The following is a 15,391-nucleotide window of genomic DNA, read 5'->3' on the forward strand; positions in this document are numbered from 1 at the left end:
TTACAATCTGAGTAAAAGGCAGGAGGTAACAACAGATGGGGGAGTATAAGGAGACAATATTCGTATAAATTACACTTGCCCCTGTCTTTTTAAAGTAGAAAAGTGAATATTTACTTGGTTAAAAGCAATTTCATACATTCTCCCTCTCTCTGTTCCCTATTATTTTGGGGCGGGGAAGGAGGTAATTGGGAGTTGGCAACCATAGATTCCCCACCTGCACAACAAATTTCCTTTTTAAATCCAACATGTAACCAACCACAGTGCATGCATGTAATTTGTCACAATCAAACATCAATGTACAACCTTAATTTCATCCCCATACTTTTCATGTACGCTGACTTTTTATAGACTCCACATCTATAAAGAAAATATTTTAACCTACCTAAATTAAAATTGTGTATTTTTTGTGATCGTAAGGAAATGGATACATGCATTATGGGTAAAGTGTTGGAACTGAAAGGGGGTTATGGAGTAAAGGAGTCTGTGAATGTGTATTAATGACGATTCAGAGGTAAAAGCATATCATTTGAGGATGCTGTGGATCGTGGACGTTGGTTTAACTATTGACTCCCTAAATGTTTACTTCGTTGATAGAAATTATGTGACCAACCTATACTTTATGGCAGTGAAGTTTCTGAGGAGATATAGATAGAGGTTTGCACAAATGTGCAACACTGTTTTAGATTCTAATTATTGAAATTATTTTCTCACCAATATGATAAATATTTTTGTCAGTTCTAATAAGTATTGTGATTTACTCATTGATGCTAAAATTCTTCTTAAAATGTATAAGGACTTTGAATTAAAAGAGTGTTATGAGAAATGGTTAGTTAGAATGGGGCTGGACATACTCAGGTGGCCTGTTTCAGAGTTCCCACAGCAACTTTACTGCTATTTAGCAAATTCAGAATAGATACTGATACCAGGTGGCAGAAAATGTTAAATTTTCAAAGGATGAATGCAAAAATCAGACTCCTGTGAATTTTCTAGTTGCAGGTTCCAGAATTAAGCTATGGAAAGCCAATCAGTAGCAATCTACAATGGTATAATGTTCAGTTAATACTTTTGGAGGAAACCTAATTCTCCCTTAAATCTTGATACCATGGTATTAAGGCAAATGTAGTGGTCTACTAGTTTTTGTTTTCATTTCATTTTCCATTTACAAAAAAATTAATTTGAAAGCATTGCTTTTTGTCATTGCCAGTCTGTTTTTAGCCATTGAGTATTTTTCATCAAATCAGATGACCTCATATTTCACTTTCACAAAGTGTCTGTGTATGAATATGGAATTTCTGTTCAGTCTTTTACAAATTGAGAAAGACACCTGTCAAGTGCTGCAGAGCCATCAGTTGTGCGCTCCTGCTTAGCAGATTAAAATGCAAAATGTCTTCAAAGTATTACGTTATTTTAATGGTTGATAGACTGCATATCAATTTCAGTGGGAAATGGGGTATTCCTGAGAGGGAAGCCCAGCTACCAAGTTGGCTTTCTGTGAATTTCAGCTTTTGGGTCAAGCACGCCTCACTGGACCTGACTGACAAACAAGTGAATTACTGATATAACACACCCATACTTCACTGGCCTAGTGGGCTTTAGCCCGAGAAAGCTTATGCTCAAATAAATTTTAGTCTCTAAGGTGCCACAAGTACTCCGCGTTCTTTTTCCGAAACATAGGCATTCCATGTGGTACAGAAGTGCCTTCCATCTAAAAGGGTCCTATCCTTTATTATAGAAATTAATCCTTAAGAGCATAACAGAGCAACCACTATCATAGCTGCCTGTGTGTGATGTGGGGACCAATCCTGAAGGCTTTATCTTGTTAGATTTTTTTTGGTATGTGAAGAGGAAATATTCTTTCTCAGGTGGTATATGCTGTGATAAAGTTTTGTTTGTATCTAAATAGTTACAAAGATATGGTAGGGAGGAAAAAAACTGTGTGTCTGTATATAATTTTTTTTAAAGAAGTTAAAGGAGACACTAGATTATATTTTATAAAAATTATTCTCCTGAGTTTATTAGGATCAATTTATATAAAAGGTTCTAATTGCACTGACTTGACAAACTTATCTGCCTAACAGTGGTATGTAAAGCACTACTATGTTTCTTGGATGTTCATCATACAGCTAGTTAGGATCTGATGTGAGATCTAGAAAAATATTATGGTGTTATAAAGCCTTTATCCAAAGATTTACAAAGCATCAGTTTAATAATTTTTCACATAAGACACTGCGTCAAATATATTGTGTATTGCTTTGCTTGTGCTGTAACTAATATTTTGTGTGGGGGCGTCTTTTTTTTTTCTTAAGGGCTCAGCTGATCCTCTAAACAGTGCTTTTCACTTGACATACAACATGGTGTTGAACTTGCTCCGAGTAGAGGAAATTAACCCTGAATACATGTTAGAAAAATCCTTCTACCAGTTTCAACACTACAGAGCTATTCCAGGAGTAGTAGAAAGTAAGTATTGTGTGTATCACATACTTAACCATAAAGAAAAGGAGTACTTGTGGCACCTTAGAGACTAACCAATTTATTTGAGCATGAGCTTTCGTGAGCTACAGCTCACTTCATCAGAGGAAGTGAGCTGTAGCTCACGAAAGCTCATGCTCAAATAAATTGGTTAGTCTCTAAGGTGCCACAAGTACTCCTTTTCTTTTTGCGAATACAGACTAACACGGCTGTTACTCTGAAACCTATACTTAACCATGTGAGAGACTGTGTCAAAGATACTTCAACTGTGGGGTTGGATAGCTAAGACAGGGTGTTATGTTTATAATGAGAATCCACTCAGAGATTCTAGACTGTACAGCCTCTCCTTTCCTGGCAGCAGAATGCTTAGTGCACTTGCTGTTATGGTTGTGGGCAGGAGAGGGTTTTCAGGGACGGAAGCCATCTTCTGTTGTTCTGTGATAGCACCTGGACCTTTTTTGGGAACAGAATTTAGTGAGATAACCTGTTCTACTGGATGAGACAAGGATGATCACCACATTGTAAATGTGTAGGAGGAGAAGAAGAGGAGCAAAAAAAGTGTCTTTGAGCTCATGGAAGATGCAGACAAGGTTTCTGTTTTGTTCAAAACACAGATAAATCAAATTGATTTCAGTATCTAAAAAAGAATTAAGGCCTATGGTGTCCAAACCACCAGAAAAAAAGATACTCTAGTAAGGCTTTGTAAATAGCCTGGAAAATTGATCAACGGTGAAGCAAAATCCTAATGGAAACAAGGCTTTTGTTTTCTACTCCTTCGAGTGGCTAGCCCTGTGAGCCATGCTCTTCCTGCTTTAAACAGTATTTCTATGAGCCAAGATGAATTTCCAACGTGTTTCTTGTTAATCAGTTTTTGACAGTTCAAACTCCTCCAGGGGCTTTACCCAATGGAATCCAAAAACCACAGCAGATGTATCTACTTCATCTGCCAGTGAAGAATGAGCAATTCACCTCTTCAGTGCCATTAAGTGGGGGAAATAATAGATCCACACCAGGTTTGGAATTTGGTTTTTGGCACCCCATTGCTCTGTGTATGTGTTGGATTGCAGGGGTGGCATTTAAGACCATACTTACATATGATGTGCATTTCTCAGAGAACAGTTCACACCCATAGACATGCCCAACCCTTTGTTCCCATAATGTAGAGTCCAGCATTGCTTCAGAAAACTATGCCAGAGAGCAAGCTGGGTATTTCCTGGAAATTATTATACCAAAAACCATACTGTGCTTTAGAATTCTGTAGGCACCTCAACTGTAATTCCCTTTATGAAGTGGAGTAGGGTTTACTAAGGCTGGAGATGCAGTCCATTCTATGGAGGTATATTACAGGCCATACTCTCCCTGAGCTTTGGCTTCTTCACATCAGGGTTCTTTATCCCTTGGCTGGGAGAGGAAGCAGAGAAGGCACAGCAGCAGTTTTCTTTGCTCTCAGTCTGTCAACATTGGCTCCTTTGACATCAACTTCTGCTGATGCTCCCTCTGACACCAGGAAGAGTGGGGAATCTTTGCTGGTCGTGTCTCCGTTGATATCCATGTCACCTTCTCTGTGTTACTTTGCTATAGACGTCAATGACGGAGTGAAACATTTCCTAGAAGTGGTTATACCTTGGTTCCCTGGGGTCCGGTCACTGTCCCAGTGCCATCAAAAATGGAGCTTAAGGCTCATGCCGGGTTTTTCTGTGACCCATTTAGGACTTACACTCGTCCTGGGGTAGTCTGCCCCAGAATTCCTTATCTTGGACTGGCATCTGCTTAACTTGCACCCTATCGCTGGGGTCTCATGGAGATCATTGTGTACTACTGGCTTCCCACTGGAAACAACTTGGGTTCTCCATAGCTGTTGTTTCAGTCTGAGGGGTCAGTAATAGAGGAAGATGAGTGACTGGTGAGCCATAGAGGACACCTTTATCCTCATCTGCACTGGATGAGTCTGTGAGCACCTCACCAGCTGCTTCCTCCTTTGGTGGCATGTAGGCCTTCCACGAACCTGTTGGCACCACGAATTTAGGGCTCGGACCTAGAACTCACTGTAGTCCCACAACCTCTTCAATATTCTGCAGCCCAGCCAGCTGAGGCTTGTAAATATCAAAGTACATCCGATGAAGTGAGCTGTAGCTCATGAAAGCTTATGCTCAAATAAATTTGTTAGTCTCTAAGGTTCCACAAGTCCTCCTTTTCTTTTTGCGAAAGACAGGAGAGAATTCCCCCACCAAAATTTTACAGACTGAGAGCGGGGAGGGGAGTGAGGCAGAGAGAGAGAGTATTACTAGGTCACAACAGGGCTAGTAGAAATGGGAAGCAAACTCAGGCTTTTGACTCCTGGTCCTGTGTTTTGTTCTCAGCACTATGCAACCAACCTTGCAGCTGCCTTCCATGTATAGGTGAGAGGTAGAAGGGAGTGTTTGTGTTGCTGAACAGTGATCCCTCTTGCAAATGAATTTGGCAATCTCAGGTCCTAATGGGACTGTTGTGCAGCCCTTAGCAGGGATTTCTGGGAAAATAATATCCAAAGTCCCCTCATTTCTACAAAGCTAGTTCATAATGATGAATGTGTTTTAAATATGACCTCTTGATCTATTACTTTCATTGTATTTGTAGCTAAATATTAAAGGACAAACTTGTAGATATCAAGCTTTCTGAAAAGGGGTTATATTTTAATTTGATTTGTTTTAAATAGTCAGAAAACTTGTATTGAAAGTGATATTCAGATACTATTTAACTACATGTTTTTGTGAATGCTTCTTTGCTATAACATTGTTTAGGATAATGTGTGACTCTGTACGTTTACACAAGGTTGTTTTATTTGCAGAGGTAAATAAATTGGATGAACAGTACAACAAAATAGAAATTCCAAATGAGGAAAGCGTGGTCATCTACTACAAAATCCGACAGCAGCTTGCTAAACTGGGTAAAGAAATTGAGGAATATGTTCACAAACCAAAATACTGCTTGCCGTTTTTACAGCCAGGCAGGCTGGTAAAGGTAAATTGCTTCTCTTTTATCATCTCCCCCAGCCCGTCAAACTTCCAAGGCTTGTGTCTACTTGCCAGTTGATTCTCTGGCAAAATGTTATTTATCCCAGCTGAATAGTAAATTTGACTTTAATTGTAGTTCTTTAACCTTCCTTTAGGGTTGACTGTTTAATAAGGTTTGCTTCAAAATCAGCTTTGTTATAAATCACAGCAACCCATAAACAGACTGAAGAAGAGATCTGTGTAGCTAAAAAGCTTTTGTCTCTCACCAACAGAAGTTGGTTCAATAAAAGATATTACCTCACCCACCTTGTCTCTGTAATAGCCTGGTACCAACATGACTACTACACTGCAAACAGCAATCCATAAAGTATTCTTGTCATTGTGCTTTTTTTCTAGAGGTTATTTTTATAACATGCTTTCATCTTTTTAGGTAAAAAATGAAGATGATGATTTTGGTTGGGGAGTCGTTGTTAACTTCTCCAAGAAATCAAATGTTAAGGTAAAATAATACACTTTTCCCTTCACTGGCAAAAGATGCATATTTTCACTAAATGTGTAGAAAGATGAAATGGAGGTGTAAAAATCTGCATTTTTAGTTGTTTTTCCACAGGCCAAAAAAGAAAAAAAAGTCTGTCACCTCGCTAGAAAAGCTGCAAAAGGCCCAGGCCTTTGTAGACTTATTCACACTGAAGGAGGAAAGAAAAAGGTTCTTGGAAGTTGGGAAATAGACCTTCACCCCGAGTCCTATCTTTTTATTTTTGATAGTCCCCTGTTAACTGATGGAGTTATCTGTGGTGTCCTGTTTAAGAGTCTATCCAGGGCACTCTGACAGTGTATTGAACAACACCAGACCTTTCAGGCTACTCGAATTGGCTGCTGAAAGCCATGGTGCACTACAGCTCCATCCTAAGCAATCCACGGTCAGGAAGGATGCTTTGAGATACATTAAAGATATATTTTAGAGTAGCAGCCATGTTAGTCTGTATTTGCAAAAAGAAAAGGAGGACTTGTGGCACCTTAGAGACTAAAAAATTTATTTGAGCATACGCTTTCGTGAGCTACAGCTCACTTCATCGGATGCATTCAGTGGAAAATACAGTGGGGAGATTTATATACATAGAGAACATGAAACAATGGGTGTTACCATACACACTGTAACCAGAGTGATCACTTAAGGTGAGCTATTACCAGCAGGAGAGTGGGGGGACACCTTTTGTAGTGATGATCAAGGTGGGCCATTTCCAGCAGTTGACAAGAACGTCTGAGGAACAGTGTGGTGGGGTGGGGGGGGATGAACGTGGGGAAATAGTTTTACTTTGTGTAATGACCCATCCACTCCCAGTCTCTATTCAAGCCTAAGTTAATTGTATCCAGTTTGCAAATTAATTCCAGTTCAGCAGTCTGTCATTGGAGTCTGTTTTTGAAGTTTTTTTGTTGAAGTATTGCCACTTTTAGGTCTGTAATTGAGTGACCAGAGAGATTGAAGTGTTCTCCGACTGGTTTTTGAATGTTATAATTCTTGACGTCTGATTTGTGTCCATTTATTCTTTTATGTAGAGATTGTCCAGTTTGACCAATGTACATGGCAGAGGGGCATTGCTGGCACATGATGTCACATTGGTAGATGTACAGGTGAACGAGCCTCTGCTAATGTGGCTGATGTGATTAGGCCCTATGATGGTGTCCCCTGAATAGATATGTGGACACAGTTGGTAACGGGCTTTGTTGCAAGGATAGGTTCCTGGGTTAGTGGTTCTGTTGTGTGGTGTGTGGTTGTTGGTGAGTATTTGCTTCAGGTTGGGGGGCTGTCCGTAAGCAAGGACTGGCCTGTCTCCCAAGATCTGTGAGAGTGATGGGTCGTCCTTCAGGATAGGTTGTAGATCCTTGATGATGCGTTGGAGAGGTTTTAGTTGGGGGCTGAAGGTGATGTCTAGTAGCGTTCTGTTATTTTCTTTGTTGGGCCTGTCCTGTAGTAGATGACTTCTGGGTACTCTTCTGGCTCTGTCAATCTGTTTCTTCACTTCAGTAGGTGGGTAATGTAGTTGTAAGAATGCTTGATAGAGATCTTGTAGGTGTTTGTCTCTGTCTGAGGGGTTGGAGCAAATGCGGTTGTATCGTAGAGCTTGGCTATAGACAATGGATCATATGTTGTGGTCTGGATGAAAACTGGAGGCATGTAGGTAGGAATCGCGGTCAGTAGGTTTCCGGTATAGAGTGGTGTTTATGTGACCATCGCTTATTAGCATTGTAGTGTCCAGGAAGTGGATCTCTTGTGTGGACTAGTCCAGGCTGAGGTTGATGGTGGGATGGAAATTGTTGAAATCCTGGTGGAATTCCTCAAGGACTTCTTTTCCATGGGTCCAGATGATGATGATGATGTCATCAATGTAGCGCAAGTGGAGTAGGGGCATTAGGTGATGAGAGCTGAGGAAGCGTTGTTCTAAGTCAGCCATAAAAATGTTGGCATACTGTGGGGCCATTCGGGTACCCATAGCAGTGCCGCTGATTGGAAGGCGTACATTGTTCCCAAATGTGAAATGGGTGAGGACAAAGTTGCGAAGTTCAGCCACCAGGTTTGCCGTGACATTATCGGGGATACTGTTCCTGACGGCTTGTAGTCCATCTTTGTGTGGAATGTTGGTGTAGAGGGCTTCTACATCCATAGTGGCCAGGATGGTGTTTTCAGCAAGATCACCAATGGATTGTAGTTTCCTCAGGACGTCAGTGGTGTCTCGAAGATAGCTGGGAGTGCTGGTAGCGTGGGGCCTGAGGAGGGAGTCTACATAGCCAGACAATCCTGCTGTCAGGGTGACAATGCCTGAGATGATGGGACGTCCAGGATTTCCAGGTTTATGGATCTTGGGTAACAGATAGAATACCCCAGGTCGGGGTTAAAGATATAGATACTCTTTTATTTATCCTCACAACTGCCCTTTGAAGGTAAATATCTCCATTCTAAGGTGGGTTATTGAAGCACAGAGAGGCTAAGTGACTTGCCTAAGGTCACACAGCAGGTCTGGTGGAGCAGGGAATTGAATCTGGGTCTCCCAAGTGCTAAGCTAGTGCCCTAACCATAGGAACATGGTTCTTTAATAGCTCACCATAGAGTTTGATAGGAGAGGGGGAGGCAAGGAAAGAGAAGACATACCAAAAGAGCCAGACAGAGAAGATTCTTGCAAACACTTTTCCACCATGTTGGGTGCAAATTTTCACCATTTCTGCAACTCATAAATTACCGTGAAGCAGTAAATGCAAAGTTAGTTCTTCTTTGAATACTGTCCCTGGGGATGCTCCACTTGAGGTCTTCATGAACATTCAATCAGATTTTTGCCAGCAGTGTGCATTCGGTCTGCACAAATGTTGTAGCTATCCTTGTGCTCTGCGCTGAGGCTACGTAGGGTTGTGACAGACAGACCACCCTCAGCCTGAGATGGAGCAGTTGGTAGTGCTTGCCTGTGCAGCTTCTCACTTTGTCAAGTTTGAGTTCTTTATATTAAATTTCTTGTATTCCAGTTTTATTCTTTGTAGTTACTGTTTGCTTTGTTTTTTTGAGAGTTCTTTTCTCTCATTTGATTGAGGCTTTGCCTCCCGTTCTTCCATTATAGGGGGAGGTCCTCTTGAAGCTTGGTTTTGTTTTGTTTGTTTTTCTTTTTTCCCTGTGGGGCGTGCCTAAGTCCCCAGGCTTCAAACATGGTCTTATTTGCTGGGAATGCTTCCCAGTTAGTAATGGCCAGTTGTACTGTATCCATTGCCTTTGGGACACGCACATGCCTTCAAAGTGCAAGATCTGCATGAATTTCAAGAGTCGCTCCAAGAGGGACAGAAATAAAACTTCAGCTCCTCAGAATAGAATGTTCACTTCATCTGGCTTCAGATCAAGGGCTGAGAGACTCCCCTCCCCGCTCCAGACACCAGCCTCGAAGCTCCCACAGTGCCCCATTAGTCTTAACTGTTCAGTCGCTTTCTAGATCTTTGAAAGACAGACCTTTGAGTGAAATGGAGAAAGCCTTATCCAAGAGGAGTGCTAGATCTCCTCAGAGAGACCATATTCCTACAAGGCCTGCTGTACTGGAGACCCAGTACTCCTTAAAGGCTTCTGAGGAGGCTTTAAACGAATTCAGTACTGAGGCTCCCTTCATGTTAAAGACATGCAATACCCACAGTTCGGTACACAAGTCTTTGGTACCATCAGAGCCTGAATGGGGTGCTTCTGGGTCCGTGCAGTTGGTTCCAAAGTTGTTTCTTTGGTACCAAGAGTGCCAGTACAGCCAGAGTTAGTGTGACCTGTACACATCTTGGTACTGCAAGTTTCAATGTCCAGGACTCATCAGGAATCGGCACAGATGCCTCCTCGTCAGCTTCTGGGTGAAACTCCACAGACTAATATATCCGCATCCTCCCCAGCTGAGGCTGTGATACCCTCACCAACTCATGTGAATGACATCAAGCAATTCCAGGATTTGATGAAAAGAGTAGTAGACACTTTCCAGATTCCATTAGAAGTACTTCAAGAGACACAGCGTAAATTGATTAATACTTTACCATCATACAGGTAGGTTTGCCTATAAATAAGGAACTGTTAGAACTTGTCAGATGATCTGACAGACTCCTGCTACTGCCCTTGCGCACTCCTTGCCCCCACTCTCCCTATCCTAAACAACTAAGAAGGCAGATAAAGAATATTATGTCCCAGCTAGGGGTTCAGAATTCTTACATTCTCATCCTGCCTCTAGTTCACTGGTCATGTATGCAGTGAGTGAATGTAATAGGCAACATGATTCAAAGGTGACTCCACATTATAAACACCACAAGTGCTTAGACCAAGAGTTATTTGTCTTCAGCCCTGCAATTCTGGATTGCTAATTATCAGGTGACTCTGGCAAAATATCCTCCTGGGGGACTTCTGTGGCAAAAAATTAAAAATTCTGTGCACAATATTTTAAAATTCTGCGAATTTTATTTGTCAAATTAACACTGTACCAGTTTCAATTATTTTGGTAATTTATTTCAAAATAGCTGTCAGGGGAGAGAGGGTGGGTGGAGGGGAGGGAGAGAGAGAGAGACTCTCTCTCTCTCTCTCTCTCTCTCTCTCTCTCTCTTTCCCCTCCCCCTCCCACCAGGAGTACAGAATTAAAGAAACCCCTATGACAACCCAGTTTGTGTTTCTCTTTCCCTCTTCCTCCCTACTTTCCCCGAGCCTAGCTGGGCGGCCAGAAACCCACACTCCCTACCTCCCAGAGCCCAGCTGCGAGGAGTCTTCTCCGCCAGCCCAGACCCTCACTTGCACGCTCTGCCCTCCTAGAGCCCAGGGATCCAGAGGGAGTAACAACCTGATGGTGGGACCCGGGCTTGTGTGGAGTTTCCTGCATGCTGCCTCCTTCCTTCCGGATGTGCCGGGAACTGCAGCAGCTGGGAACCCTCCAGCTCCTTCTCCCTCCCATTAGCAGTGCCTTCTATGTGGAAGCTGGTCTTTGCTGAGTCCAGCAGACCCTAGTGGTGGCCAGCAGCTCTGCAGCCCATTTCTGTCTGGGGAAAAGGAAATTCTGTGCAGAACATCAATATCTGTGTAAATTCTGCACTGCACAGTGGCACAGAATTCCCCCAGGAGTAAAAATATAATCACGTCAGTTACACAATGTTTAATTCTTTGATTGTGAGCATAGAGAGCAATTTCAAGCAGTTATTGCTGAGGGGCAGCTTTTGGTGAGAACAACCCTGCAAGCTTCTCACGACGCATCTGTTACGGAAGCTCGCGCCATCTCAACAGTTGTATTTACATGTAGAACTTCATCGCTTCAGAGACGTCCACAGCACAGTAGAGGAGCTTCCCTTTTGATAGTTTGAAATTGTTTAGTGACTCCAGAGACCATGCGCTACAGAACACAGATGTGCTCTCTGAGAGACTCCGGTGCGGCTCTTTATTCTTTGGGTATATATAAGCCTGTGAATAAGAACAAATTTACTTGGTCTCTGACAACACAGAGATCACATACATCCCGTTTCTCCATGCAGGTCATCGGAGCCACCTAAGAAAAAACCCAGGATGCAGGAGAGAAAGTTCTCAACTGTTCCTGCTACCTTGACATAACAATCATTGCCTACAAAATGTTTTTGATGCAGTGGTTGAGGTGCATGAATGCTCCTTTAATCGAGATCTGATGCTGCACCATCCTGTCTCCCACCTTTTTGGAATTGTGTCTCTCACTTTTACACCTTATGGGGGCAAATTACCTCCAACAGAGGTTTTGGAGGGTATAATGTTGGGTATTCCACCCACTTCCTCTGCGCTTTCCCCTCCCTTTTCAGGTACTCTTCTCACAAACCTCTTCTAAAACAAGATGTTGTATCCCTTATTTGCATAGGAGCCATTGAACCAGTTCCCACTCAGTACAAGGGAAGAGGATTTTATTCAAATACTTCTTGGTTCCTAAAAGGAAGGAAGGGAGGGTGGAGACTGATTCTAGATCTAAAGATGCTGAATACCTTTGTCAAGATACAGAAATTCAAGATGCAGCTGTCATTTGATCTCTTCAGGATGTGTCCTTTCATATCAGGATACACCCTTCTCCAGGAGATTCCTAAACTCCATGATAGATCAGGAATATTACTAAGATCGAGTCCTTCCCTTTGGACTGTCTACTACCCCTTGTGGTGTTCACAAAATTCTGGTGGTATTCGCTGCACAGCAACCAGAGGTGTGCGAAGTTCTGCTCAAGAGGAGGTCTGGGTCATCATTCTGCGGGAGACACCTTTCTCTTCTCATGGTCAGGGGTCTACTTTACACCTTTTCCCCCAAAGCTGCTCATCCAGAGGGTCTCAAACAAAATCAGATGAAACCAGGCCAGTCATCATGATTGCACCAACCTGGCCAAGACAAGTGTGGTTCCTCTGCCTCTCCTCCCATCCAGCTATCAGTGTTCAGTGAATGCCCAGTCTTCTCAGTCAGGACTCAGGAACCATTCTTCACTCCCTCCTGAACTCTCTACAGCTCAAGGTTTGGTATTTAAATAGCTCTCAGGGTTAGAACTCTCCTGTTCAGGAGAGGTTCAGGAAATCCTGCCTATTAGTAGCAAAAATTCCACCAGGAGGACGTACTTTCAGACATGGAAAAGCTTTGATCACTGGTGTACCTACTGTCACCTAACTCCTGTTGATTCCTCCATCTTGGAGGTTCTGGAATATCTTCTGCCTCTGAAGAAAGGAAATTTTTCTTATGAGTTCCATTAAATTTCATCTAGCTGCCATAAGTGTTTCATTCTCTGTTGGAGGTTTCTCTGCATATGCTCATCCTGCAACTTCCAGATTCATCAAAGGGTTAGCAAATCTCTTCCTGAGTGTTAGATACCCCTCAGCTACCTGGGACTTAAACTTAGTTCTCAATATTCAGATGAAGCTTCCATTTCAACTGCTAGTGAACTAACTGCTTGCTTCTGAACTCTCCTAATTAGTGGCTATTATCTCTGACTGAAGCATTGGTGAGCTAGCTGCTTTCATGGCTGGCTCTCCCTCCCTACACTGTTTTTCAGAGAAAAGGGATCTCTTTGAACACACCTGTGTTTCTTGCCCAAAGTTACATCAGACTTTGACGTAAACCCATCAGTTCATCTTCAGTTTTCTATCATGTACCCAATCTGCCTAGGAAGAAAGCTGCCCTTCACACTTTGGATGTTAGGAGAGGGTTGACCTATTTCAACATGACTAGACCTTTTTGAGCCTCTGAGACACTTTTTGTTTCTATTGTGGAGGGAGCTAGAGGAGTTCTGAGTGTTTGCACAGAGACTTTTTAAGTGGGTATCCACTCTTGGTATACAGCTGCTAATATAGCATGCCTAATGCTATAGCCCATTCTTCCAAATCGAAGTCTGTTCGTTGCCTTGCTGAGAGATATTCCTATTGTAGAGATTTGCAAGGCTGCTACATGGGCTTTGGTCCACACTTTCTTGAGACACTATGCCATAGTTGTTGATTCTCGGGCAGATGCTACCTTTGGTTCTGCAGTTTAGAGTCAGTCCTACATCAAGCTCTGACACTCCCACTGTCTTCAGATGATATTGCTGGGCAATCACCTCTAGAGGAGCACCCATAAGAACATTACTCGAAAGAGAGGCTACTTAGCTTGTACAGTAACTGGAGTTCTTTGAGATGTCCCTATGGGTTTCCACTACCTACCCTCCTTTCTCTCTGCTTTGGAGCCTCATTTTCTTAGGGCTTTGTGATGGAGAAGGATCCGAGAGCAGTCCGTCTATCTTAGCTCCATATATCCATAGTACAGAGCACATGATAGCTAGGGCATGTGCACAGACTGAGCACTGCTACCGAAAATCTCCAATTGAAGGCACATAGAGCGCATACTCACCTCAAGTGGAGCCCCCATAGGGACATGCATCTCGAAGAACTCCAGTTACTGTGCAGGGTAAGTAACCTCTTTGGAAATCTGTTTTTGCAGCTAGTGTTTGCACAGTTCAGTCTTACATTTGGACCTTCATTTCAGAAACTTTTGACACTGAGATATTTCTAATCTTTGCATTCAAAATAGGTTTCAAAATATTTTCTGTAGCTGATAATGGGAATGGCCATATAATATAGAGATGCTGTAATTATGGTGGATGAGTACAAGGATCCAACTACTGTACTTATATGGAAGATTCTCTTTTTGCACAGCACAGTGTGGCCTCAGTTGTTACTGAGGCCTTTTGGTGCTACTATAATAAAATATTTAATAATAATAATAGAGAAAAGACAGCAGTTTGTGGATGCAGAAACAAAACTTTTTGAGGAGCTTTTATTTGTCCTTTTGAATGTTGCCTTTTGTATTTATTTTTTTTATTCCATTCTCATTCGAGTTAGGAAAGTGGACTGGAAAATAGCCTTTGTGCACTAAAGTGCTGTTTCTTAAACTGCTTTCTTATGAACCATTTGACGAGCAGTAAAACAGAGATTTTTTTTTCACCTTTATTCTTTTTAACGTTTCCAACGTTTTAACTTCTGTGTCACTCTGAGGTGTTTCTTTCCACCTCTGTCGTGTGTGTGTATGTGTGTAATTTTTTGAAAGCCTCCTATTTGGCCCATCTCAATCTTTTACAAGTCTTTTAGGTTTTAATATTACTATTGAAATATAATGATCTGTGCTGGAGAGGGTAATTCCACTTGGAACAGCAACTTTTACTTGAGCCATTGTGACAGCTGCTAATTTTTTCCTTCAGTGGAAAGTATAACAAAGATTGAAAATTATGGAATAGACTTAGAACTATGCCACTCCTAGCATTCATATGGAAAAGCTAGTTTCTTTGAGCATTTTTTTTTTAAATCTGTGGGACAAAGCAAGACAAATGATCTTTTAGAAATAGATAATTAACAGCTGCTTTAATATGCATAGTAGTGAAAACCACTGTGCCTCTTGTCTTATAAGTTTGTCCTGGGATATAGATGTTGATCCATCTAATATTTTTCACAGATTTGTCATTTTAATATATACTCAGTTTCTTCAACGGTGATATTTTCTTTAAGTTTTGTTCTAACTCCTTCCTCCACTTGTGTCATAAGAATTCAGCTGGAACAGTTCGTTGTTTGTTTCCACAATAGTATCCTTAATGAATACCGTTAATACTACCAGCTTCTTCCGTAGTCAGTTTCCTCCCTGTATGAAAGTTGATTAATGTTCTTTCTCTAGATAAGTAGTGTGTTAGATTTAATGTACTTCATTAGTGAATATAGAGACTCTACTCTAAATCCTAAAACAAAGATTTGGGGAATGGGTTGAATTGAGAAGCTTATTTGATCTTTGTTACCCCCTTATGATTTCGGCTTCTGTGTGATTTCCTGCGGAGTAGGGGACTTTTAGGGGTCTAACATAAAACTTAAAGATTCCAGCATACAAACACAAATCTCTGACATGTCTTTTTCTTTGACCTGAAAAGCTGAAACTTTTC

At 41.7% G+C, this 15,391-nt stretch overlaps 1 protein-coding gene across 3 annotated transcripts in view; it reads left to right on the top strand.

Annotated features, from left to right (window-relative positions):
- Positions 1–15,391, top strand: part of MTREX (Mtr4 exosome RNA helicase) — a 102,418-nt gene that overhangs the window by 52,090 nt on the left and 34,937 nt on the right. For all 3 annotated transcript variants that reach the window (XM_077816849.1, XM_077816848.1, XM_077816850.1), the window contains 3 exons: positions 2,307–2,457; positions 5,297–5,469; positions 5,893–5,961. In XM_077816849.1, coding sequence (XP_077672975.1) covers positions 2,307–2,457; positions 5,297–5,469; positions 5,893–5,961 — 393 coding nt within the window. The remainder of the gene's footprint in view (positions 1–2,306; positions 2,458–5,296; positions 5,470–5,892; positions 5,962–15,391) is intronic.

This window comes from Eretmochelys imbricata, chromosome 5 (assembly GCF_965152235.1).
Source record: "Eretmochelys imbricata isolate rEreImb1 chromosome 5, rEreImb1.hap1, whole genome shotgun sequence".
Lineage (NCBI taxonomy): Eukaryota > Metazoa > Chordata > Testudines > Cheloniidae > Eretmochelys > Eretmochelys imbricata.